Raw genomic sequence first — 21,302 nt, forward strand, 5'->3', positions numbered from 1 at the left:
GACTTTGAATGCAGACTTATAAAACTTGAATTTGTTTGCAATGCATTGTTTAACCCCTTAAGGACCAAACTTCTGGAATAAAAGGGAATCATGACATGTCACACATGCCATGTGTCCTTAAGAGGTTAAACCCAATGCAACACACAAAGGCTTGGTGAGGTTATCCTGTTATTAATTATGTTACAAAGTTTACTGATCGTTAGCCTTACATTAAATATGCACCCATCAATACATTAGTAAGTGCAAGCACTTTACCTTTATCTTCTGTTTAATTTTGTTGCATTTGCTTTAGATTGTGAACTCACTTGGCACATGTGATTCCACTTCACACACTTACCCTCATCTCTGGTCTCTTTATGATGCATACCTCAACAGTGGCAGAAGGATATTTGCATATGTTCCAACTGTCCCACTATCCCAGTAGCAATTTTGGGGTACTGTCCCACCGTCCAAGGGCAGCACAGCGCGAGCGCATCATTTGACACACTGGTGATGTACAGCGGGCATTAGGACCATGCAGAGAGAGCAACAGCAGGGCTTTCTCCATGGTCCTCTATGTAGGGGGCTTGCCAGGAGGTTCTCTGTGAGCCTGGCTACAAGTGTCAGTGGGTGGATACGCCTAAGGTGTGTGTTCTTCACTGGTGTACAAACCTCTATCACTGTTGCCAAGAGAGCCTGAGCTTGTCTGTCTTTGCTCTGTGCTAACCTTCAGGTCACATAGCAGGAATCTCGACTTTGCTTCCTGGTGTCCTCTTTTTGGTGTTCCACAAAACCCTGCCTAAAAAGGGCATCACGTCTTGTCAAATGTCTTGCTGAATTTATCTGGGAGTCTTGTCCAATATGTTGGCACTTTACAAATTATAATAATACTCATTTTACATTTTTGTTTGGCATCTATTTGTCTAATCTTTTGCTTCAGTAATTACTTAATATATTGTGTTTGTTATAAACATAATCTACAATCACTGCCTCTATTATTAACATTTAATTAAACACCCACCAAACTAGTAAATTCATTTCAGACTCCATAGATGTGGACAACAACACAGGCCTACAAAAACAAGTACATACAAATCATCCTGTCATATTTATTAGCAGGAAATACTACGGAAACGGCTATGCTATAGTGTATTGTATTCTACAGTAATTTAATATTTTCATTAAATTATTGAAGAAACAACATACCTATTAGTGCATTGTTAAGACACATCTCTGTGAAACCAAAGGAAATACACACCCTTTATATTTTTGAGTAAACTAATTTTAGAAAGATGTGATTGTTTTTAAGAAGACTTCCATGCAGGGTGTGTGTTGGACATTATCCTCTTTGCATATGATGGTTATAAATACCCAAGTGCAGAGATCAGTTCAATATTGAGGATGATTAATGGGACACTCCACTTCCCAAATACTTATTTAGTTATTTTTTTTTTAATTACTGTTTTGTAGCTATACCCCTAATGAAAATATGCATGCATGGAATGATGCATTTTTTGGGGGGCGTATATCTAAAATAGCTTGCAAAAGGTGCAGATCTCTTGCCTGCCCTCCCCTTCTAACAAACTTTATGTGGCTGTCTAATCACATACTTCCCAATACAGCAGTCTTTGCAAGGCAGGTGCCCTGGGCAACTGCCCATCTCTTGAGTTTAACTCCACTGAACTATTCAAGTAGGAAGTAACATGACAAGTTATCTAATTGAAAGCCAAGGGGTGTAACAAGATTGATTTATAAATGTACCAATTTCTGTTGAAATCTTTGTAAAATGAAAAAGAAGGCACACCCTTTACTCATTAAGCACTTCAATAAGCTGCCCATGGGCAAATTCAGTTATTTTAAAAATCCTTTAGTTTTCTTATATAAAACCATGATTTACAGCAAGCATGTCAAATAGGGATGTGCATGGGCAAGAAATTCAGTTTGGTTCGGTTTAGAAATTCAGGTAAGTAAAAAAAATTGTTTGCTTCGGCAATTCGGACAAATGGCATTCGGTTCAGTAATTCAGAACTTTGGCAATTCGGACCCTAACCCCTAACCCCAACTCAAACCCTAAACCCTAACCCCTAAACCTAACCCCTTGTTTGGCTACTTTTCAGAAATCAGAAGCACTTCAAAACTTCGGCAATTCGGAAATTCGGCAATTCGAACTTCGTACATTCGTAAGCATCCGAATTGCATGAAATTCGTCGAAATGTACATTTGGAACGAAACGAATTGCACATTATTATTTTATTATTATTTTAGAATTTATATAGCTATCTAATGTCAAACTCAAATGCTGACATGGGCTAAATAAACAAGGTTTAAGTTTATGTGGGCCGCAAAAAAACAAACTACCTTGACATATTTAGAAAAGATTTGTAATGGGACTGAAATTGGAAATGTATTCTGTCGCACAGCATTAAAAAACAAATGACGTTATCTTGTTGATTTTAAAGTCCTATGAGTGTGTTCTTCACTCACTTGACGATCTCAGGCAATCCAATGCTTTCCCATTGGAAAGCATTGGGAGGCTATTGTGCATGTGTGGCAAAATGCTGTGTGGTCAATCGGCATCTCCATGGGGAGCATTCAGCATCTCCATGTAGACCCAATCTAATACACTGCTCCTTCCATTCTAATACACTGACCCCCATCTAACACATTGCCCCCAAAACAATACACTGACCCCCTCCCTCCACTCTTACACACTGCCCTGTCCCCCAATCTAATACACTGCCCCCTAACTTATACACTGCTGCCCAATGTATACACTGCCTTCCAACTTATACACAGCCTAATAGTGATATTCTATAGTATAACAGTGAATTATTTTCCCTGGGCATGACACAAACTGATAGTGTTTTTACATATAAAATGTCCGTATCTATCTGTTGATAGTAATAATAGATATAATATATATTAAATACCAGCGGTTCCCAAACTGTGTGCCGGGGCACCCAGGGGCTCCACAACGGGCACACAGGGCAGCTACAGAATATTTTCCTGGTGCTATGATCATATGATCATATGAAGAACTGTGCCTCACTCTCTCCTCCTGGCCCTCTAGTTTAAACCCTCAGAGTAACAGACATGCATACACACTAACAGACACACACAATAACACACTCTCTAACAGACAGACACACACACTAACACACTCACTAACAGACACACACATACTAACACATTCACTAACAGACACACTCACTAACAGACACACACACACTAATAGACACACACATAGTAACACACTTCCTAACAGACACACTCCCTAAGAGACACACACACACACACACACACTAATAGACACACACACAAACACACTCACTTTTTATTTTTTCTAAATTCAATCCCCCCAGCCATCCTACCTTTGGGAGTGCTGGAGTGGATTCTCGCTTTCCCTGGAGTCTAGTGGGGCTGCTGGGCGGTCGGCCAGTCACTGCAGTCAGCGAGGGAGCACTGATCCTCCTGTTCAGCCCCCTTGCGTGCCATGTAGTGATGCCTGGGCCGGAGTGACATCATAATCCTTCTCTGGAACCACTACGGTAGGCGCGAGGACAGGGCTGACATCAGAAATTTTGGGACCCCTGACACAGCACAAGGTCTGGGCCCCTCTGCCCCCTCCCTCCCGGGCCCACCCACGCCCTACCTAGTCCACTGACAATGATGCAGGACTGAATGTGGTGTGTATAGTGGAAGTGAATTAGAATGTGTGTAATGGATGTAGTGTTTGTGTGTATTAGATACTGTTTGTGCAGTGAATGCAGAGTGTGTGTTTGTGTAGCGGATGCGGTGTGTATAGTGAACGCAGAGTGTGTTTGAGTAGTGGATGTAGTGTGTGTACAGTGATGTAGTGTGTGTTTGTGTAGTGGATGTAGTGTTTGTATGTACTAGATGAAATGTGTTTAGTGCATGCAGTGTCTGTAGTGGATGTAGTGTGTGTATTAGACGCAGTGTCTGTGTATAGTGAATGCAGAGTGTTTCAATTTGTGGTGGATGTAGTGTGTGTACTGTGAATACAGGATGTTTGTGTAGTGGATGCTGTGTATACAGTTAATGCAGAGTGTGTGTCAGTATAGTGTATCCAGATTGTGTGCATAGTTTAGTGAATGCAGAGTGTGTGTTAGTGTGTAATGAATGCAGAGTGTGTGTTAGTGTGTAATGAATGCAGAGTGTGTGTTAGTGTGTAGTGAATGCAGAGTGTGTCAGTGTAATGAATGTAGTATGTGTGTTAGTGTAGTGAATGCAGAGAGTGTGTTAGTGTGTAGCGGATGCAGAGTGTGTGTTAGTGTAGTGAATGCAGAGTGTTAATGTGTAGTGAATGCACAGAGTGTTTGAGTAGTGGATGTAGTGGAGGGGGAGGATTCCATCCCTGGTGGTCCGGAGGGGGCCCCCCGGCTCCCTGTTACCGCAGAGGGGGCCCAGGCAGCACACAGCTACTCCTCTTCTCCTCTCTTCCAATAACTCTCGCGAGACCCGCGGAGCATTGCCATGGCAACCGGGTCTCGCAAGAGTTATTAGCAGAGAGGAGAAGAGGAGTAGCTGTGTGCTGCCTGGGCCCCCTCTGCGGTAACAGGGAGCCGGGGGCCCGCGGCTGCACACATAGATAGCGATATTCGCTATCTATGTGTGCAGAAATGGAAAGTGGGGCCCGGGACTGCAAGAGCGAGGAGGACATGAGAAAGTCAGATGAATTATAGTGCTCCAATCAATTTTATCTCTGTGCACACATTCCCTGAATCCTGAATACTTAATTATTTAGAATACAATTAAAAGCTACCCCTTTGTGATGTCCTGAAATAAGCCACTTCTGTCAAAACCACTTCACAAACATCTGCTTCCACAAAGAAAGCATTAGCTGTAGGATAAACAAGTCCCTTGCTTGATGAATAGCCAACTGTTGAAAAAGAATCTAGAAACCTTGTAGGCAACCTTAGTATGTTATTGCATTCCAGGCACCAACAAGGTAACATTAATCAAAATGAAAAAAAGGTGATTGCGCAAGTTGAGTATGGCTCCACAGGTTTTGTAGAATGTCCCTAGGTTCTGGGGTGGGTGGGTGTGTATGTAACACAAGGGTCTTTCTGGGAGAAGGATCAAATCTTGGGCTGTGGTAAAGTACGGATCTACTTTCTGACAGCTGGTTGTGTTGGCTCAGAATCTCCTCCTCCACGGCTAACTGGGTGTGAACCAAAGTAACATTAATGTATTGAAGGAACAAAACCAATTGTTGCAAACAAACATTCCACAAAGCATATATTAAATGTGACAAACAAATTGGTTTATTCTGGGAAACTAAAGTGGGAATTGTGGATAATTAACAAGGAGATTGTGCATTTTAGTCCCAAAAAATGATAACCTGAAGTACTAGGAAAACTGGAGAATTTGAATTCAAGTCATATAAATAGTCATAATAGGACATGCATACTGCAAAACGGTATAGCCATAGTCAAATTGGAAAAGGAGGAGAGTTGACTTCTAAGAGGCAATATTTTTAAATTTAAATAAAAATAGTTTCAACTACTAGGAACAGATTTAATAAAAGTGTCATTATATGAGATCAATACCTGCTGCTTGAGTATTTAAAAATAATGATTACTCCTGCTTTGTTTATTGCTCGTTTTTCAGTATGAATTGCTGGCAGGACCTTTGCAAAAATTTCTCAAATGCAAATATGTTTTTTTTTTTTTTTTTTTAATTGACACCATTTGGAAACGCTGCCAAGTGCTATCTTAGCATATTTCACATTCAGATGTTTAATTTGACTATTGGCAAGCAAGACAGTCTTAAAAATAATACTTACAGAGCTCTTAGCACGTGTTCTGAAAGCCAATATCCACATTTACAATGAATGGTGATATAATTTGCTAAAATAGTTCTCAGACAAAGAAGACACGCACATTTGTTTTAAGATATCAGCACTAAAAATGACAGCTACATGCTTATAGTTTTCCTTTGGATACACAAGTATTTAAAGGAATACTATAAGTACCCTATCCACTACAGCTTATTATTTTAAATGGTTCACCATTTTTTCTTTAATGAGGGTTCTTGGCCACTCACAGCCCTAGTTCACGGGAGATTAAACTCTTCCTTAGCTACACCATATCATACCAGCAATGGTCAGTAGACTGCAAGTGGCCAACAGATACTCTCAGTGTTTCAGGGACTCTTGCCTAGCATTAACCTATTCAAAAATAGTTTAACACTGAACAAAAGGATGTCCCCTGGGGCTCTAGACACTATCACCATTTAAATTAGAAGAAGTGGTTATAGTGTCTAGAATGTCCCTTTATTTCTCCTAATTCTCAAATTCTGAATTTTGAAAGCCACTATGCTTTGAATTGCCAAGGACCATTTGTGTCCTTGTTTTACTCTAATAGTAAAGTACACAATATATTTTTTTTATTATTATTTTACAAATCCTCTGCATGAAAAAAAATTAAACTAATGAATGTTATTGCACTGACATTTCTGCTACGAATGTAAGGAAGCTCTAATCCTATAACCCAAGCCTATTATTTTGCAAATAATCTAAAGTTTTGAAAATGTATTTCATTTTATGAAAATTGATATAGTCTACAACTGAATAAGGATTCTCCATCCAATTTTAAACACACTTTTTAATTCTACAAATCGCTATATTTTATATACCACATCTTATTAAAGGCACAGTCGTGACAAAGGATATTTGGGCAAAATGCAGAAGAATATATGGCCACAAGGAATATGTATGTGGTATATGTAATCTATGAGTGTTCTTACGAGGTGTCCATGTTTAGTCAATGCAGTTTTTGTGGACATATTTTCTTTTAATTAATTATTCATTCACTAGGTTGTCTTCATTTAATTAAACTGGAAATTGCAATGTGTTAACAATGAAAATGCTAACTGTGGATCAAAATATTTCAGATAATAGCTGAATTGGGGATTTGTTTGCAAATTGCCTGTTTTTGACTAAATACTTTAATTGTCATGCTAATTAACCACACGTCCTTGCATGATGAATACACCCATAACTGTGTGGGAGGGAATGTAGTTTTGTTATCTCAGCATTACTTGGGATCACTTGTGTTAAAATACACAATAGAAGTAGAGATATGACTATGCACATGGAACAATTTTGAATCATTAATTGTGGTTTATGGATGTGTGCAATATGTAGAAAAGATGTGGGTGGATGGAGGATGGATGATTAGGTCGATGGATGGGTGTGTGGATAGATGATTAGTTGGATGGGTGGATGATTAGGTGGATGGATGGAAACAAAATATTTTGTGGATGGATGCAAAAAAATATTTTCTGCTATGTGTTATGCAGAGTATGGCTTAAAATGTCAACCTCTACGTTACTACACAGGTGAATATGAAGGGAGAATGTCACACTCACAGGGTTGAATTTCTACTCAACAATGGCCAATGTGCCAGTGGACATTTTTTAGTCCTGATTTATTTTGTCATTATTAGTGATGTTACGAACACAACATTTTCGGTTCGCGTACGCGAACTTCCGCAAACGTTCGCGAAACGGAGAACCGGGCGAGCCGCCATAGACTTTAATGGGCAGGCGAATTTTAAAACCCACAGGGATTCTTTCTGGCCACAAAAGTGATGAAAAGTTGTTTCAAGGGGACTAACACCTGGACTGTGGCATGCCGGAGGGGAGTCCATGGCAAAACTCCAATGGAAAATTACATAGTTGATGCAGAGTCTGGTTTTAATCCATAAAGGGCATAAATCACCTAACATTCCTAAATTGTTTGGAATAACGTGCTTTAAAACATCAGGTATGATGTTGTATCGATCAGGTAGTGTAAGGGTTACGCCCGCTTCACAGTGACAGACCAAACTCCCCGTTTAACGCACCACAAACAACCGCAAACAGTCCATTTGCACAACCGCAAACTCCCCATTTGCACATGTTTTAGTGCAAACTAGTCTAACTACTAATATAGTTGAAACATGCTACTTTTATTCATGCCATACAACCATGCAGGCCAGACTAACAAACATGCCAGGGCCAATCATAGTTAACCACCTCAGATCAGGGCCGGATTAACATAGGGGCTGATGGAGCTGCAGCTCCAGGCCCAGGCCCATGGAATAGGCCCATTTAAAAAAAAAAAAAAATTTTTTTTTTTTTTACACACTACTCTTAGCTTTGCCGTCTGACTGGTATTTTACTGGTTTGTCACCTGACTGGTATTTGAGGCTGCCTGGCCGTGCCAGTATTGCAGTACTACCGGCAATACAAATGCAGGTATTTTTCTCAGAATAAATGGAGATTACTCTGCAATACCAGCACCGGCCAGTAGGGGTCACTGTGTGTGGAGAGAGGCAGGGATAGGAAGTTACAGCATATCCCTGCCTCTCTCTACTACTTACTGATCCGTGGGGGAGCAGCAATACAGCACAGAGTCCAGACAGCAGCTCTACAGCTCAGGTAAGAGAGGGATGGGGAGAAAGGCAGCAGGGACGCATGGGGACACTGAGACACTAGGGGACACTGAGACACTAGGGGAAACAGACACTAGGGGACAAATGGGGACACAGACACTAGGGGACACTGAGACACTAGGACACATGGGGACACAGACGCTGGGAGACCTGGGGACACAGACGCTGGGAGACCTGGAAACACTGAGACACTTGGAGACACTGGAAAACATGGGGACACTGAGACACTAGGGGGCACTGGAACACATGGGGATGCTGAGACACATGGGGATGCTGTGAAACATAGGGACATTGGGAGACACTGGGACACAGAGACACTATGTCCCCATTTCTCCCAGTGTCCCCATGTCCCCCATCCAGTGTCGCTAGTGTGTCAGTGTCCCCAAGTCTCCCAGTATCTGTGTCCCATGTCTCTCAGTGTGCCTAGTGTCCCCATGTGTCCCAGTGTCCCTATATGTCCCAGTGTCCCCATGTCTATGTCCACAACTGTCCCCATGTCTCCCAGTGTCCCCAAGTGTCTGTCTCCCAGCCAGTGTCCCATAGTCTCCCGGTGTCCCCATGTCTCTGTGTCCCTAGTGTCTTAGTGTCCCCAAATGTTTCAGTGTCCCCATGTCTCCCAGTGCCTGTGTTCATAGTGTCTCAGTGTGCCTAGTGTCCCCATGTCTCCCAGTGTCCCTATATGTCCCAGTGACCCCATGTCTATGTCCACAACTATCCCCATGTCTCCCAGTGTCCCCAAGTGTCTGTCTCCCAGCCAGTGTCCCCTAGTCTCCCAGTTTCCCCTAGTCTCCCAGTGTCTGTGTTCCCATGTCTCTGTGTCCCTAGTGTCTTAGTGTCCACAAATGTTTCAGTTTCCCCATGTCTCCCTAGTCTCTCAGTGTCCCCATGTCTCTCAGTGTCCCCGGGTCTCTCAGTGTCCCCAGTATCCTAGTGACATGGGGACACACTGAGACATTGGTACACTGGGAGAAATGGGGACACTGAGACACTGAGAGACTAGGGGACTGGGCGACATGGGGACACTGACACTGTGATACATAGGGACACTGAGACACTGGGTGACTTGCGAGACTGAGACACTGGGAGCAATCCATCTATACAGCAGAATCAAACTGTGAGTAGTCTGGTGATTTTACAGAATTTTCTCTGATGTCACTCCTTGTGATTATACAAATGATTAAGGCTGGTATTTTTTTCCAACAAAAGGTGGCAACCCTAACTACTCTTCACATACTCTTGTTTAAAGGAGCACTATAGGGTCAGGAACACAATCATGTATTTCTGACCCTATTATGTTAAAACCACCACCCTGGCCCCTTCTTGCCTCCTTAAGTATAGTAAAATATAACTTGTATTCAAGTCTGCAGCTGCTGGCTCTGCCTCTGAACTGACTGTCTGCTGACATAATCAGAAGTGGTGGTGGAAGTGGAGTGGCCAGTGGAGTTATTTTCTCTGAAAAGACAGTTTACTGCAAAAGGCCTGAATGGAATGATTCTACTTACCAGAACAAATACAATAAGCTGTAGTTGTTATGGTGACTATAGTGTCCCTTTACGTTTGGAAGCTTAAGAGGGATGTATGGGAACAAAACTTGTGTGGACTGGCTGACAATAAAATTAGTTTAGGTAATGCAGACGCTGGTCTCTGTAACACTGTGGCATGTCCCCTTTCTTTTACACTCACTACATACACCTTTTCTCTGTCTCAGACTATATACCAGGAACTGCCTGCTAGTAATAAGGTAAGGAGACAAGTGGACATGTGAGTGCTAGGGGGCAGTCCTTAGAAAGCGCATCATTAGATGCATTTATGTCAAGCTCAGGGTGCTGCCTGCATAGTATGCCCTTAGTTGGACAGCCTGCAGGATTGGCTGGCAGCCTGACATGCATTCATGCCAGGCTGTCCTTCAAATTCTTTGGACAGACATGCCCCCTTTTTGGGAGGTATGACTGTTTTAGTGTTTTTGGTCAATAAGATTCTGTAATTAGGCCCATCATAATTGTCAGCACCAGGCCCAGTGTGCTCTTAATCCGGCCCTGCCTCAGATAGTAACATGGCTCCCTCTATATACAGAGTAAACATGGCTCCCTCTATATACACAGTAACATGGCTCCCTCTATATACAGTGTAACATGGCTCCCCTCTATATACAGAGTAACATGGCTCCCCTCTATATACAGTGTAAACATGGCTCCTCTCTATATACAGAGTAACATGGCTCCCTCTATATACCGTGTAAACATGGCTCCCTCTATATACAGAATAACATGGATCCCTCTATATACAGAGTAACATGGCTCCCTCTATATACAGAGTAACATGGCTTCCCTCTATATACCGTGTAAACATGGCTCCCTCTATATACAGAATAACATGGCTCCCTTATATACAGAGTAACATGGCTCCCCTCTATATACAGTGTAAACATGGCTCCTCTCTATATACAGAGTAACATGGCTCCCTCTATATACAGTTTAAACATGGCTCCTCTCTATATACAGAGTAACATGGCTTCCCTCTATATACAGAGTAACATGGCTCCCTCTATATACAGAGTAACATGGCTCCCTCTATATACCGTGTAAACATGGCTCCCTCTATATACAGAATAACATGGATCCCTCTATATACAGAGTAACATGGCTCCCTCTATATACAGAATAACATGGATCCCTCTATATACAGAGTAACATGGCTCCCTCTATATACAGAGTAACATGGCTTCCCTCTATATACCGTGTAAACATGGCTCCCTCTATATACAGAATAACATGGCTCCCTTATATACAGAGTAACATGGCTCCCCTCTATATACAGTGTAAACATGGCTCCTCTCTATATACAGAGTAACATGGCTCCCTCTATATACAGTGTAAACATGGCTCCTCTCTATATACAGAGTAACATGGCTTCCCTCTATATACAGAGTAACATGGCTCCCTCTATATACAGAGTAACATGGCTTCCCTCTATATACCGTGTAAACATGGCTCCCTCTATATACAGAATAACATGGCTCCTCTCTATATACAGAGTAACATGGCTCCCTCTATATACAGAGTAACATGGCTTCCCTCTATATACCGTGTAAACATGGCTCCCTCTATATACAGAATAACATGGCTCCCTTATATACAGAGTAACATGGCTCCCCTCTATATACAGTGTAAACATGGCTCCTCTCTATATACAGAGTAACATGGCTCCCTCTATATACAGTGTAAACATGGCTCCTCTCTATATACAGAGTAACATGGCTTCCCTCTATATACAGAGTAACATGGCTCCCTCTATATACAGAGTAACATGGCTCCCTCTATATACCGTGTAAACATGGCTCCCTCTATATACAGAATAACATGGATCCATCTATATACAGAGTAACATGGCTCCCTCTATATACAGAATAACATGGATCCCTCTATATACAGAGTAACATGGCTCCCTCTATATACAGAGTAACATGGCTTCCCTCTATATACCGTGTAAACATGGCTCCCTCTATATACAGAATAACATGGCTCCCTTATATACAGAGTAACATGGCTCCCCTCTATATACAGTGTAAACATGGCTCCTCTCTATATACAGAGTAACATGGCTCCCTCTATATACAGTGTAAACATGGCTCCTCTCTATATACAGAGTAACATGGCTTCCCTCTATATACAGAGTAACATGGCTCCCTCTATATACAGAGTAACATGGCTTCCCTCTATATACCGTGTAAACATGGCTCCCTCTATATACAGAATAACATGGCTCCTCTCTATATACAGAGTAACATGGCTCCCTCTATATACAGTGTAAACATGGCTCCTCTCTATATACAGAGTAACATGGCTCCCCTCTACATACAGAGTAACATGGCTCCCTCTATATACAGTGTAAACATGGCACCCTCTATATACAGAGTAACATGGCTCATGAGCTGCGGGTAGGGGCCCTATAAAAGAATAATGGGGGGGGGACCTACTGTCCTCCCCCCCACCCCCACCCCTGAGCGGCGGGTGGGGGTCCTAAGTTACAATAAGAGGGGGGGACCTACTGTCCTCCCCCCGGCCCCCACCCCTGAGCTGCGGGCGGGGGCCCTAAACAACAATAAGGGGGGGGGACACCTACTGTCCCCCCCGGCCCCCACCCCTGAGCGGCGGGTGGGGGCCCTAAATGAAAATCCCCCCATTAAAGGTGACTAGGGGTCCCCAAGCCCCTAGTCACACACCCAAATAAAAAAGCCCCTACCTACCCCCCTCACCCTAAAAAATAGTGAAGGGGGAATAAAATTACTACCCTGTAAAATTCAACTTACTATTCAACGTCTTCTTTTTTCTAAAATCTTCATTTTTCAGCCCCCAAAAAAGGCCAAATAAAAAGCCATCATACCCGTCGAACTTAAAAATAAAATAAAAAACCCGTGCGCAAAAGAAAAATGAATCCATCTTCACCCATGGAGGGCTCCGCGCAGACTAGGGTATTAACATATACCCTATTGTTACAATTGTTACTTGAAAAGCATGAGGAAAGCCGCTGGGGTACCACATGCTCATTTGTAATACCTCCATGCACTACAAAAATAAAGAATTACAAAAATAAATAAATAAATGAAAAAAAAAAATGTATGCAGCTTCCAAATGAATCTAAAATGGATGCTGTCCAGGAGGTGGGAGGGTCTGCTAGGGAGGGTGTGCTGCTGATTGGCTGGAATGTGTCTGCTGACTGTGAGGTACAGGGTCAAAGTTTACTCAATGATGAAGAATAGGGGGCGGATCGAACCGCGCATGTGTTCGCCCGCCGTGGCGAACGCGAACACGCTATGTTCGCCAGGAACTATTCGCCAGTGAACCGTTCAGTACATCACTATTCCTCATATGGTGGTTTGTCTTATTTTCTTTTGCTTTTGTTCTTCATCTTGGAGTGTCACTGTGTTGCTGCTCATTGCCAAGGAGGTGCTTTCTCCTAAACATATTCCTTGGGCAGTGTTATACAGGGGCCTCAGCCCAAGGGTAATGTTATTACTCTTCCCTATACTGTATATTGACAAAAAACCCTCCTAAAAGTACCCCAGTGCCATGCGTAACATGTTCTATAAATCACACCATGACACAGAATCTTTAAATAAAGCTGTAGCATTATTAAAAATAATAATAATAAAATATATATATATATATAGATAGATATACAGTTAGGTCCATAAATATTGGGACATCGACACAATTGTATGTATATATATATAAACTCCACTAAGTGTGTTAACTAACCATGCAACCACTGCAATAAATAACCTTCACCAGTAACAATACCACACTGTGTTGGATAATTAACTTCAAATATGTTGCATTAAAGTGGCACAATTCCAAATTATATATTATTATTGGATATGGATATGTTTTTTTTCTCTCTTACATGGAACTTGGAGCTAACAATGAAATAGAGCCAACATTAGAACTGTCACACTCATTCATCTTCAGAATATCATTTCACTTCCTTTCCTCTCTCTCTCTCTCTCTCTCTCTCTCTCTCTCTCACCTTTATATAATTATGTCACCAGATGCCAATATTAATCTAGTTTCACCCCAGCTAATTGTAGTGCTTATTGTTGCAATCAATCTGTTAACTGATGAGTAATCAATATAAAGTCCACTGGGTAGGGGTGCAGGTTAAGATATACAAACTGAATAGAATTCATGTGTGGCTCTCATTTAAAATGTATATTTCTTTCTATTAACATTTGTAAGAAATGCCATGCATTCCAAACTCTTCGAATGAACCATGAATTGATGGATGGATGCAAACAAAATATTTTCTGCTATGTGTTATGTAGAGTATGGCTTAAAATGTCAACCTCTACGTTACTACACAGGTGAATTTGAAGGGAGAATGTCACACTCACAGGGTTGAATTTCTACTCAACAATGGCCAATGTGCCAGTGGACATTTTTTAGTCCTGATTTATATTGTCATCACATATTCCACTAGATCATATATCAGGACCATGCCTAACAATATAACATAGTGTGATGTTAGTTACCCAGAACCCAGATGCTCAGTTACCCCAGAGCTATATTTAGTATATTTCCTGATCTCTGTTAAGGTCGCCTTCAGTAAGGTGCATTGACTGTGACCTTGTGTGGTGTGCCTCAAACTTTGTTGTTCCTCATATGGTGGTTTGCCTTATTTTCTTTTGTTCTTCGTCCTGGAGTGTCACTGTGTTGCTACTCATTGCCAAGGAGGTGCTTTCTCCTAAACATATTCCTTGGGCAGTGTTATACAGGGGCCTCAGCCCAAGGGTAATGTTATTGTGCTTCCCTATACTGTAGATTGACAAAAAAAAACCTCCTAAAAGTACCCCAATGCCATGCCTTAACATATTCTATAAATCACACCATGACACAGAATCTTTAAATAAAGCTAGAGCATTATAAAAAATAATAATAATAAAAAAAAAAAAAAAAATATATATATATATATATATTTATATATATATAAAGTCAGGTCCATAAATATTGGGACATCAACACAATTGTATGTATGTATATATATAAACTCCACTTAGTGTGTTAACTAACCATGCAACCACTGCAATAAATAACCTTCACCAGTAACAATACCACACTGTGTTGGATAATTAACTTCAAATATGTTGCATTAAAGTGGCACAATTCCAAATTATATATTATTATTGGATATGGATATGTTTTTTTCTCTCTTACATGGAACTTGGAGCTAACAATGAAATAGAGCCAACATTAGAACTCTCACACTCATTCATCTTCAGAATATCATTTCACTTCCTTTCCTCTCTCTCTCTCTCTCTCTCTCTCTCTCTCTCTCTCTCGCTCACCTTTATTTCATTATGTCACCACATGCCAATATTAATCTAGTTTCACCCCAGCTAATTGTAGTGCTTATTGTTGCAATCAATCTGTTAACTGATGAGTAATCAATATAAAGTCCACTGGGTAGGGTTGCAGGTTAAGATATACAAACTGAATAGAATTCATGTGTGGCTCTCATTTAAAATGTATATTTCTTTCAATTAGCATGTGTTAGAAATGCCATACATTCCAAACTCTTCGAATGAACCATGTAATGTATATAGTGACAGTTACTAAAGCCACCATTTTGTAATACTCTGAGAGTAACTAAGCTATAAGTGGTGGTGAGTTAACAATATGCAAAATGTAAGTAAATGTGTTAAGTAAAAAGCAGAGATGAATTATTTTTATACATTATGTTGGCCTTAAATGAGACATTCAGTTGCCATATTACCAAAACACATTGTTAAGTGAATAGACCGCTGACTGTTCCTAAGGTGTGTTTGTGTAAGACATTTAAAAAATACACTTTGCACTCGAAATTGGTTTCGAGTTCTAGTGCTGAATGACATTTATTTTTACACTTTCCAGATTATCTAAACGTGAGCTAGAACTTACTTTCCTCTAGTAGTTTCAAAGCTGGGTTTCTGGTTGGAAGGTAAGCTGGCTTTATTGTAATAATTCTGTTTGGCTGGGCGTTGAGCTCCTTGCTGAGTAATAAGTGTATTCCCTTTTGGTGGCATTTCTATTATACTTTCATTTTTTCCAAAGTTGTTGTTCCCTTTAAGTCCAGCTTGTTCAGGATTTTGATTTTCTGTCATTCCAGCCCTGTTGGGTGAAGATGATCCTGTTGAAGCTCGTAGCATTTTTTCGAAAATTTCTAACCCAAGACTTTCTTGGGTTGTTGATGTAGTTGGAGCAATAGATGGATACTGGAGAGTTGTGCTTTCCTCATTGTCAGGTTTAGTAGTTAGAGTGACATGGTTTTCCCCAATGGTATCACTGTGTATTCTATTAGAATTGCCAGAAACTAGCTTTTCTAATTCTAATTCTTCAAGTACTGACCATGGTTTCTCAGTAATGTCATCTGCATCCCCTCTCGTGCTACCAACATCAATATACAAAAGAATTATAAATATTGTTAATTTCATTCTAAATCTTGCACTCTCCAATCCGTATGTTGCCTCCCGTTCAACAAAAGTGATATTTGCTGGTTCACAACTTCTGCTTTGTTTTTGTTTGAAGCAGCGTTAGATCTCTCCAGTTGTCATTTATTAGAAAAAGGAAACAGGTTGTAACTTCTCAGTTACGGGTTGAGGAAACTATGTTTCCTGTTACTGTGGAACACTGTGGAACCCCTTGACTGTTGTAACTGGTGGGTCATGGAAGTTCTGAGAACAGAATGACTTGCTGAAGGGGTCTTCAGGAAATAATTTTACAAAAAAGCGAAAGTGGAAAACTTTACATAGTCATTTCACTTGGACATTTTTTTTATGTTATCATAATTGTTTTGAACTAAAAGCCTTTTCTTTAGGCATTGCATGAAAAAAGATTGCCTAATACAAAATCTATAAATTAGATTTTCTGTTCTTATTTATTACAGAACATTGGCGTTTAATATTTTTTCATAAGCTTTTCAAATGATGTAATGTTTGATACGCTTTTAATATTAACATATCAAAAAATATATAATTTATAAAATATATCAAAATATTAAAAAAATAACATATATAACATTAAAGAGACACTATAGGCACCTCATTAAAGAGGTCTGGGTGCAGTGTCCCTGTCCCCTTAATCTTGCAGCTGAAAGCATTGCAGTTTTTCTACCAGAGAGCCACCAGAGGTGCTCCCTGCATTTTCACGGAGTGCATGAGGATATCCATCGTCTTGCAAAGCCTTATAGGAAACCATTGATTCAATGCACGCATGGCCCTCACCAAGCATGTGATGGCGTCGGAGGAGGCGGAGACGAAGCCAGCTCCAAGGTACTTCGGCACTGGGATTGGGTACATTTTTTGAGTTTTTTAACCATTCATTGCTGGGTGAGGGGTCGCAGGGGCAGAGGGAAACTATAGTGTTAAGAATACCTAACACTACAGTGTTTCTTTAAATCATTTCAAAAGTTTATCCACACATTTCAATAGTTTGAAAAGCTTATCCAACAGTATTAAATCTAGCCCATTGTATGATGAAAACATGTTGCATCTTAATGATCTTAACACCTCAAAAACCTTATTATTCAGTAAGCTATATAACCAGACCTTAAATAGTAACTGTCACATCTAAACGTTTTCCAAAACCCAACAGCTATTTAAACATTAATTGGGGTTATGCTATATTTTTTTTGTATATGGTTTTATTAGTTTTTTATTCAACAACCTGACATACAGTGCAAATGACTTTGCCCTCTATAATACAGCATAAGCACATGCCCTATATACAGATTTGTGCATAAGGCACCTTAAAGGATGGTGAATGTTTAGGCATTAATGCAACAGGAATGTGATCGGACAATGTCTAACCCATATCTAACGCCGGATGCAGCAAAGGTACTGGTTCATGCTGTTGTTCTCTCTCGCCTTGACTATTGCAATCCCCTTCTCACCGGTCTTACATGTTCCCAGCTTGCACCGCTGCAATCTATAATGAATGCAGCTGCGAGGTTTATTTTCCTGTCCAGTCGCACCTCCCACGCCTCCACGCTCTGTCAGTCCCTGCATTGGCTTCCAGTTAGATATAGGGCCCAATTCAAAATTCTGGCGCTTGCTTACAAATCCCTACATAATGCTGCTCCAACATACCCATCTTCCCTCATACACAAGTATGTCCCGTCGAGACCCCTGCGCTCAGCCCAAGACCTACGCCTATCCTTTGCCCGGATCCCCACCTCTGATGCTCGCCTTCAAGACTTCTCCAGGGCTGCACCTCTTCTGTGGAACTCCCTTCCCTCCTCAATCAGACTTTCGCCCAGCCTCCACTCCTTCAAAAAATCTCTGAAAACTCACTTCTTCATTAAAGCGTATCAATTACACTGTCAGCAGGTTTCTCATCCCCCACCCCATGACTCCTTTCCTGCAACTGTCAAAAATGACATACCAAGCACTCAATAAACCCTTCTCTAACAAACTATTTAATTCCCCTACTCCAGGGATGGGCAACCTTCGGCTCTCCAGGTGTTGTGGACTGCATCCCCCATGATGCTCTTACACACGTAATGCTGGCAAAGCGTCATCGGGGGTGTGTGGTCCGGGACATCTGGAGAGCCGAGGGTTCCCCACCCCTGCCCTACTCTAACCCTTTGTGTCACTATACCCCACTCACTCTAGCATGTAAGCTCATCAAGCAGGGCCCTCAAACCCCTCTGTTCCTGTACGTCCAGTTGTCTGATCTCAATTATGTGTCTGTTAGTCCACCCATTGTACAGCGCTACGGAATTTGTTGGCACTATATAAATAATAAAAATAATAATATTTAATAATAATGTAGAGGCTATAGTGTTTTATACTTAGCTCTGCTGCACCTCTCATTCCATTAAACGGTTTGTACTGTGTTATTAAAAATGGTACTAAATGAATGGAACTTATTGGGTTAACATACAATTTCCTGTTAAATGTTGGTTTCTTAAATTGGTCTTTGTCTGCTAGATGATGTTACCACTTTTTCATGAGCGGACTCATAGCCCTTGGTGAAAACGGATTAATTGACACTTATAAACACTGTAAATAAATGAATACGACTGTAAACTTGATCTATCTACTTTATCTATAACTTTATCTATTACATTTTGAGTATACTGTGTAACTAAACCTTCAACACAACACTTTTATGGCTCTATACAAAAGTGAGAATTCAGAGTGTATTCCAAATTTAAAGCCTGAGTAGCTGAACTAAAAGTACAGCTGACTTAGAGACTTTTTTTTTCCAACTGCTTGTGACCTTAAATTTAAAATACACTTTGAATTCACCTTGAATTTTAGTGAATAGCTCAGTAGCATTAAAGAAAAACATTAACGAAATAATTAAAGTATGTGTAAAAATACATTTGTGGTTCCTCATTATATGGTTTAAAACCATGTCCTTGCTATTTCCTTGCACAGGCATGTACCAAGACATTTATGGACATTGTGTGTCGAGAACAGGGGTTGGAAACCTTCGGCACTCCAGGTGCTGTGGGCTAAATCTCCTGTAATGTTCCACCATAATGCTGGCAAAGCATCAGGGAAGAAACAGTCCATAACATCTGGAGTGCTGAAGGTTGCCCACCCTTACTCTAGAAGCTGCTGTGGCTTAAATATACAAGGTTATTCAATAAAGGGAGAATTATCATGAAAACAAAGTTAATTCAAATTGCATTTTAAGTTTAAGGCCAAAGTCGCTGATCTAAAAGCAAAGCGGACTTGAAAAATGTTTCTAATTTTTATTTAAATTTGAAATTCACTTTGAATTCTCAAAGTTTTTTTTTTTTTTAATTCTTTATTTTTGGTGTGCATTAAAATATAACATGTGGGCTCATCATGCCCCAAAAGCTATGACAAGCATGCAAACAGATATTTAACAGTTGGTTGGCATGTGGAATATTCTGCACAATTTTTGTATAGAGTAATAACTGATTAAACTTCACTGCAGTACACATAGTATGGCAGGTTAAGTATAACTGTTGCTTTAGATTAGTTACTGAGTGCTAGCACAAGTTTCAAGCTTAACTAAATAGTTATTCCATCAGAGTGGGATTTAACCTAAGTTACTAGCATAGAGAAAAGACATGTAAGATTATCAGGCTTAGTTACTTAAATCATACTTTAAGCTATGCAATCGAGGTAGACTTCCCACAGTCGGTACCTGAACTGGCATTCAAGAGTTTACTAACAATGTGTACCTTTAATGTTATAGTATGCATTCTCTCGTATGGTGTGACTATATGATCTTGAGCATGCCAGGTGAGTATACCCATTAGCTAGTAGTGTCCATAAGATATATCGCTATAACCGTTTGGACGTGTGAGTGTCCCCTGGGTTTTCCCCAGTGTGAATGATGGACAGGACAGTCCCGGTTGTGAAAAGTCCCTTGTTAGGTGAGGAAGAGACGTCCTCTGCAGCTGCTGACTTGTAATGTCAGGGAGCCCGGTCTGCTGCCAGTCGCTGGGTGCTGGGTAGATTTTCTTTGCTTTTCAGTCGCATGTGAGGATCTCTATTTCAGGAATGATTTGCCTCCCCGTGTGGCGGTGGTTGCGGGCAGTTGATGCCTCTGTGGGGCGTCTTGTTTCCCTGCTTGGAGGAGGGAGGAAATACCGGAGCCCAGTGGAAGACCCCTGGGGGTCCAGTGTTAATGGAGGTGGGTGGTTTGCTGGGGTTCTGGGATGTGTGTGCAAGTGGGTGGTTGCAGTCCGCTCGTTGCACTGCTGCTGTTGGGTATCCTGTGGAGGCTCTGGACTCACCGCTTTCACAAGTGGCCTCCGCCATCTTGGGGACAGTGCCTGAAGCGTGGGTCTTGGCGGCAACTTCGCCTGTTGTGCTTTCGGTCGTCGGGTCTCAAGAGTGGGGACCGGGATCACCCCCCCCGGTCCAGAGGGGGGGGGTACGGGGCCAGATCTCCGCGGGTCTGGCTCTGAGTACCGCATGGTGCGCGGCAGGGCAGCGGCCGTCTACCCCGCGCGCCTCCACAGCAGGCCTCAAGAGTATCAGTAGGATTCCGCCTCCAGGGGACTGAAGCCCGTCTGGCCAGCCTCACCCTAGATCCAGAGTTCTCTGCCCGCTGAGAGCCACCGTTGCCGGTCAGTTTTGTGCCAGAAATCCGATTTTTATTGCTTGTCAGGCCTTAAGTTGCAGGAGCTGGTCTCTCCTGCGACCAGCCAGCTTGGCGGTCCGGCCCCGCCCCCCCAATTCTCAAAGTTTTTTTTTTTTTTTTTAATTCTTTATTTTTGATGTGCAGATGATTACAGTATATTAACGGTCGCCACAACAGCGTATTTCAATAGATCAATACAGATTGACAGTGGCATGAGGATTCGCACATTTTTATATATTTTTGTTAACCAAGCTTAACTAAA

The 21,302-nt window shown here is 41.3% G+C and overlaps 1 protein-coding gene across 1 annotated transcript in view; it reads right to left on the reverse strand.

Annotated features, from left to right (window-relative positions):
- MMRN1 (multimerin 1) overlaps positions 1-16,464 on the reverse strand; it is a 109,785-nt gene extending 93,321 nt beyond the window's left edge. The window contains exon 1 of the mRNA XM_063458637.1: positions 15,872-16,464. Coding sequence (XP_063314707.1) covers positions 15,872-16,404 — 533 coding nt within the window. The 5' untranslated portion in view covers positions 16,405-16,464. The remainder of the gene's footprint in view (positions 1-15,871) is intronic.
- Between the last annotated feature and the right edge of the window lie 4,838 nt (positions 16,465-21,302).

The sequence above is a fragment of the Pelobates fuscus genome, chromosome 6 (assembly GCF_036172605.1).
Source record: "Pelobates fuscus isolate aPelFus1 chromosome 6, aPelFus1.pri, whole genome shotgun sequence".
In the NCBI taxonomy this organism is placed as follows: domain Eukaryota; kingdom Metazoa; phylum Chordata; class Amphibia; order Anura; family Pelobatidae; genus Pelobates; species Pelobates fuscus.